The sequence below is a fragment of the Rhinoraja longicauda genome, chromosome 40, assembly GCF_053455715.1.
Source record: "Rhinoraja longicauda isolate Sanriku21f chromosome 40, sRhiLon1.1, whole genome shotgun sequence".
NCBI classification, from domain to species: domain Eukaryota; kingdom Metazoa; phylum Chordata; class Chondrichthyes; order Rajiformes; family Arhynchobatidae; genus Rhinoraja; species Rhinoraja longicauda.
In genome coordinates, this window is record NC_135992.1 from 7,655,332 (window position 1) to 7,662,191 (window position 6,860).

Below are 6,860 nucleotides of genomic sequence, written 5' to 3' on the forward strand. Positions count from 1 at the left end.
CAGGACTCAAGGTGCCTGAGCTACAGGAAGAGGACTTTATTCCCTGAATCGCAGGAGGATGAGGATCTTATGGAGATGTATAAAATCATGAGAGGAATAGATGCACAGGGTATCTTGCCCAGAGTAGGGGGAAATCAAGGACCAAGGGACATAGATTTAAAGTGAAGGGGAAATGATTTAATAGGAATCTGAGGGGTAACTTTTTCACACAAAGGGTGGTGGGTATATGGAACGAGCTACCGGAGGAGGTAGTTGAGGCAGGGACTATCTCAAAGTTTAAGAAACAGGTATATGGATAGGACATGTTTGGAAGGATATGGACCAAATGCAAGCAGGAGGGATCAGTGTAGCGGGGACATGTTGACCGGTGTGGGCAAGTTGGGCCAAAGGGCCTGTTTCCACACTATCACTCTGACTATCATTGCAAGCAGCCAAAGACATCCCACCCCTTATTCTTAAGGACCAAAGTCAGGACCACATTAGGAGTACTACGTGCAATTCAGGAAGTGAAGTTCTCATTTCCTTCCTAAAAGAACTTCCTTTAAGGAAGGAGTGGAATACTGTTTTATGTTCTGAAACAAAAGCAGACAGTGGTTCACAAAGAGATTTTATTGCTGTTTCTTGACTGAATCCAGCATCTGGAATGCAGTGATAACTCAACTCGAGCGCTGATCGATTTGAAGAATTCCAGGTATTTTCCATTGTTTCCAGAGGTGGGTTTGGGAGCGATAACTTGAAGGGAATCTTCATCCAATTGATCCTTACGTACTTATCAGACTCAGGAATTCTGCAGGTTCAGAACAGCTGAGGTCAGCATTTTGAGGTTACTTTCTATCCTGCACAAACAATCTGCTGGTAACCTTTTCACGCAAAGGGTGGTGGGTGTATGGAATGAGCTGCCCGAGGATGTAGTTGAGGCAGGTACTATCGCAATGTTTAAGAAACAGACAGGTACAGGTTTAGAGGGATATGGGCCAAATGCAGACAGGTGGAACTAGTGTAGATGCGACATGAGGGCCTGTTTCCACACAGACTCCTAGATTCTATGACTATGACTACTTAGACAGAGCCCCCAGTGAGGGTCAGTGTGTGTGGGAGGCTCTTATTCCCTTGAGCCTCCTTCTGAGATTATTGTGTCAGTAATACATGGTAAGGCTGTAATTGGGAACAGAAATTTAGTTTAGGAAGGAACTGCAGATGCTGGTTTATACCAAAGATAGACACAAAATGCTGGAGTGACTCAGCGGGACAGACAGCATCTCTGGAGAGAAGGAATGGGTGACCTTTCTGGTCGAGACCCTTCTTCAGACTGAAAGTCACGGGAAAGGGAAACGAGAGATAAAGACAGTGAAGGATAATTAAATTGTTTAGCAACCGGGAGATCAGGTAGGTCCATATTCACAAAGTGCTGGAGTAACTCAGCAGGTCGGGCAGCATCTCGGGAGAGAAGGAATGGGTGACGTTTCGGGTCGAGACCCTTCTCCAGACTGATGTCAGGGGGGGTCCAGGCGGACTGAGCGAAGGTGTTCAGCGAAACGATTGCCCAGTCTACATTTAGTCTCACCGATGTATAAGAGTCGACATCTTGAACAACGGATATAGTAGATGAGGTTGGAGGAGGTGCAAGTGAACCGCTGACTAACCTGAAAGGACTGTTGAGATCCCTGGACAGAGTCGAGGCAGGAGGTACAGGGGCAGGTTGCAGGAGAGGGGGTGGTTTGGGTGGGAAGGGATGAGTTAACCAGGGAGTTGCGGAGGGAACGGTCTCTGCGTAAGGCAGAAAGGGACGGAGTTGGGAAGATGTAACTAGTGTTGGGATCCCGTTGGAGGTGGCGAGAATTTCGGAGGGTTATGTGTTGTATGCGACGGCTGATGGGGTGAAAGTTAAGGACTCGGGGGACTGTCTGTTGTGATTGGAGGAGGGGGAGCAAGGGCAGAGCTGCGGGGTACCCAGGAGACAAGTATGAGGGCCTCATCTATGATGGAAGAAGGGAACCCCCGTTACCTAAAGAATGAGGACATTACGGATGTCCTGGTGTAGAACATCTCATCTTGGGCGTAGATGTGGCGTAGACGGAGGAATTGGGAGTAAGGTTATAGAATTTTCGCTTAGAGATACAGCACGGAAACAGGCCCTTCGGCCCACCGAGTCCGCGCCGACCAGCGATCCCCGCACACTAATACTATCCAACACACACAAGGGACAATTTACATTTATGCCAAGCCAATTAACCTGCACGACTTTGGAGTGTAGGAGGAAATCGAAGATCTCGGAGAAAACCCACGCAGATCACGGGGAGGACGTACAAACTCCGTACAGACAGCACCCGTAGTCAGGATCGAACCCGGGTCCCTGGCTCTACTGCTGCGCCACCGTGCAGCCCAAACACAGTGAGGCATTGTTAAATGTGTATACACTAACCACCGCAATCAATCCTGCCGTCTCCATCCACATCTCCAGCAGAGACGAAACTGTCCATCTCAGCGTCACTCAACTCTCGGGCTTCAGGGCAGAAGTACCGTAGGAACAGCCTTTAAAGTAAAGAGGAGTCCATCACTTTAGTTCAGTTTATTGCCGCGTGCATCAAGATGCAGTGAACAGCTCTTTTGTTGCCTGCTATCCAGTCAGAGAAAAGACTATACACGATTACAATCAAGCCGTCCACAGTGTACAGTCACTGTGTACAGTCACTGTGTAATGCAGGAAAATACTCCCTATAACCTGCACGGTGGCGCAGCGGTAGGGCTGCTGCCTCACGACGCCTGAGACCCGGGTTCAATCCTGACTACAGGTGCTGTCTGTATGGAGTTTGTACATTCTCCCCGTGATCTCCGGGATCTCCGGTTTCCTCTCACATTCCAAAGACGTATAGGTTTGTAGGCTACCCGGCTTGGTATAATTGCAAATTGTAGATAATTGTAATTGTAAATTGTCGCCAGTGTGTGTAGGATAGCGTTATTGTGCGGGGATCGCTGGTCGGTGCGGGCATGGTGGGCCGAAGGGCCCGTTTCCGCGCTGTAACTCTACACTAAACTAAAGTTTTCCCGCTGCTAATCTTATCAAAACAGAAAATACAATACAGGAATAGGCCCATCATATCTGCACTGTCCATGATGTAAATCTTGACCCATTCCTTCTCTCCTGAGATGCTGCCTGACTCGCTGAGTTACTCAAGCTTTTTGTGATACCTTCGATTTGTACCAGCATCTGCAGTTATTTTCCTAAATGATGTAAATCTTACTAATCCCATCTACCTGCACGTGGTCATAAGGTCATAAGAAATAGGAGTAGAATTAGACCATTCGGCCCATCAAGTCTACTCCCCCATTCAATCCTGGCTGATCTATTTCTACCTTCTAACCCCATTCTCCTGCCTTCTCCCCATAACATCTGACACTTGCACTAATCAAGACTTGGATGGTCTTTATCTCTCTACTGCCTGCCTGTTCAGGCGTCTGTCTAAATGTTCCTTCTAACATTGATATATTATCTGGTTCCACCAACTCACCTGGCAGTGCATTCCAGGCACCAACCTCGCTCCGCGTCAAATATTTGCCGTGCAAATCTCCTTTAAACTTTCTCTCTCCCTCTCTCTCTGTCACTTGAAACCCTTGCCCTCTACTTGACGTCCCCACCCTGGGAAAGAGATTATTTACCCTATCCTGGTTTTCTAAACTTCTATCAGGTCGAACTACAACCACCAACGCTCCAGCCCAAACAATCCAAGTTTGTCCAACCCTCTTCGAGGCCGGCACGGTGGCACGGCGGTAGAGTTACAGCTCCTGAGTCCCGGGTTCGATGCTGTCTGTACAGAGTTTGTACGTTCTTCCCGTGACCTGCGTGGGTTCTCTCCGAGATCTTCGATCTTCGATTTTCTCCCACACTCCAAAGACATACAGGTTTGTAGATTAATTGGCTTGGCAGAAATGTAAATAGTCCCTAGTGTGTGTAGGACAGTGTTAGTGTGCTGAGATCGCTGGTCGGTGCGGACTCAGTAGGCCGATTTGTTCACAAAATGCTGGAGTAACTCAGCAGATCAGGCAGCATCTCGGGAGACAAGGAATGGGTGACGTTTCGGGTCGAGACCCTTCTTCAGACTGACTCTTAACCTCCTGCACCTTCTGTACCCCGTTCATGGTCTCACAATGTTTAACCGACGTTCTGTTCTACATCTAGTGCCAATGTTTAAGACCACCAACACCACTACTTCGTTAGAAGGCTTAGGACCACTACTTCGTTAGAAGGCTTAGGTCCCCAATGACTTCCACAGATGGGCCATGGAAAGCATTTTACCGGGGTGTATCACAGTACGGTTCAGGAACAACCCCATCCAAGAACACAAGAAATTGCCGAGAGTTGTGGACGCAGCCCAGACCATCACGCGAACCAACCTCCCTTCCATTGACTCCATTTATACCTCATGCTGCCTCGCAAGGCCAGCAGCATAAATCAATGACCAGTCGCACCCCGGCCACTCCCTTATCTCCCTTCTCCCATCGGGCAAAAGTTCGAGAAATGTGAAACACACACATTCTCCAGATTCTGGGATAGTTTCTTCCCAGCTGTTATCGGGCAACTGAACCATCCTACCAACAACTAGAGAGCGGTCCTAGGCTACTATCCACCTCATTGGAGATCCTCAAACTATCTTTGATCGAACTTTATCTTGCACTAAGCGTTATTCACGTTATTCCCCTTTATCACGCATCTGTACACTGTGGACGATTCGATTGTAATCACGTATTGTCTTTCCGCTGACTGGTTAGCGCACAACGAAAGCTTTACACTGTACCTCGGTACACGTGACCAAAAAGATCAACTCAAACTCAAGCTCCAGAGACAAAGTCCAATGTCTTGCTTACTTGAGCTCACTCATCTCGATGAAGCCACTTCCATCCTCGTCGATAATGCCGAAGATTTTTCTGATCTCTTCCGAAGATTTCTTGGTGAGACCAGAGGTCTGGGAAAATTTCTTGAGGTGGAAGGATCCTGGATCTGGGGGAACGGGGGGGGCAGAGTTGTTAGCGGGGAGAATATAGTTTCTGGAAGAGCATTGGCCACGTGTGGACGAGGAAACTGGGGAAACCGCCGAGCTCGGCCCTGAAGAACGGAGAGAGGAGGTGGAGGAGGAGAGAGCCGCTGGTGACGACGGGCGCAAGGAATGGGCCGGTGGGAGCGGGAGCGGAGTATAATTTAGTTTAGACTTACAGGTACAGTATATAATATAAAATCATATATAATATATTATATAATGTACACTTGGATAAGTGTACTTGTACTGAACTTTATCCAAAAATGAATTTCACTGTACATGTGACGATAAAGCTCTATTGAAGAAAGTACCACGATAGACACAAAATGCTGGAGTAACTCAGCGGGACAGGCAGCATCTCTGGAGAGAAGGAATGGGTGGTGTCTGAAGAAGGGTCTCGCCCCGAAACGTCACCCATTCCTTTCCCCCAGAGATGCTGCATGTCCCGCTGAGTTACTCCAGCATTTTGTGTCTTCCTTCGACTTAAACCGGCATCTGCATTTCTTTCCTGCACTGTTTGCACGCTCACCCCGTGACCGCGTGGGGTTTTCCTCTGAATGTGTTGGCGGCTTGTTGGCAAGGACTATAAATGATCCCTAGTGAGAGCAAATGGCAGAAAGATTCACTAGCGAATTGCCGGGCAAGTGAAGGAGAAGGCAGGAGAACGGGGTTAGGAGGGAAAGATAGATCAGCCATGATTGAATGGCAGAGTAGACTTGATGGGCCAAATGGCCTAATTCTGCTCCTATGAAATTAGAAGTAGCAGAGCGACAGAGAAACAAGGAGAATTGCTTTTCTAAGGGCTGGCTTAGACCTGATGGGTTGAATGGCCTCCTTCAGTGTTGTGATACATCAATTGAGGAATTCGACTTTAGACTTTAGAGATACAGCGCGGAAACAGGTCCTTTGACCCACCAATGAATCTAGACACCTACACAAGGGGCCACCGTTTAAGAATAAGGGGTAGGCCATTTAGAACGGAGATGAGGAAAAACTTTTGCAGTCAGAGAGTTGTGAATCTGTGGAATTCTCTGCCTCAGAAGGCAGTGGAGGCCAATTCTCTGAATGCATTCAAGAGAGAGCTGGATAGAGCTCTTAAGGATAGCGGAGTCAGGGGTATGGGGAGAAGGTAGGAACGGGGTACTGATTGAGAATGATCAGCCATGATCACATTGAATGGCGGTGCTGGCTCGGAGGGCCGAATGGCCTCCTCCTGCACAAAGTAAAAATAGAAAATAAAAGAAAAACATCTTTGTGTGGGGCGAAAGTGGAGCACCCAGAGAAATCCCGTGCAGTTCACGGGGAGAACGTACAAACTCCGAGGGGAGGATCGAACCCGGGTCTCTGAGGCAGCAACTCTACCGCTGCGCCAACGTGCGGAGAAGGTGACTTGTGGAAGTGGCGCCTAATGAGGATCAGTGACTCCGGGTTACGAACACTCCAGATGGCACCAGGACTCCGTGAAACCCAAGGGCAGGAACGAGAGCGGAGGAGGGGAGGATTGTGAGATTACCGTTGCACTCAGCGAGGGCAGCAGCCACTTCTCCTGGAGCGAGGAAGTCCGTGATCTTCATCGTAAACCTGTTGAAAAGAAGTCAAGTCAAGTCAAGTCAATATTATTTGTATAGCACATTTAAAAACAACCCACGTTGACCAAAGTGCTGCACATCTGATTAGGAAAAAAAAAGAAACATACAGTAGGATCAGGCTCAGCGCGTCTGGGATCAATAGACAATAGGTGCAGGAGGAGGCCATTCGGCCCTTCGAGCCAGCACCGCCATTCAATGTGATCATGGCTGATCATTCTCAATCAGTACCCCGTTCCTG

At 48.4% G+C, this 6,860-nt stretch overlaps 1 protein-coding gene across 1 annotated transcript; it reads right to left on the minus strand.

The window, feature by feature from the left end:
- Window positions 1–761: 761 nt before the first annotated feature.
- On the minus strand, window positions 762–6,607 carry LOC144611610 (parvalbumin beta-like). Its single transcript, XM_078430817.1, has 4 exons — window positions 6,547–6,607; window positions 4,864–4,996; window positions 2,423–2,532; window positions 762–787 (listed from the first exon to the last, which is right to left on the minus strand). The coding sequence occupies exons 1-4, from the start codon at window positions 6,605–6,607 to the stop codon at window positions 762–764; spliced, it is 330 nt and encodes a 109-aa protein (XP_078286943.1).
- Window positions 6,608–6,860: the final 253 nt, after the last annotated feature.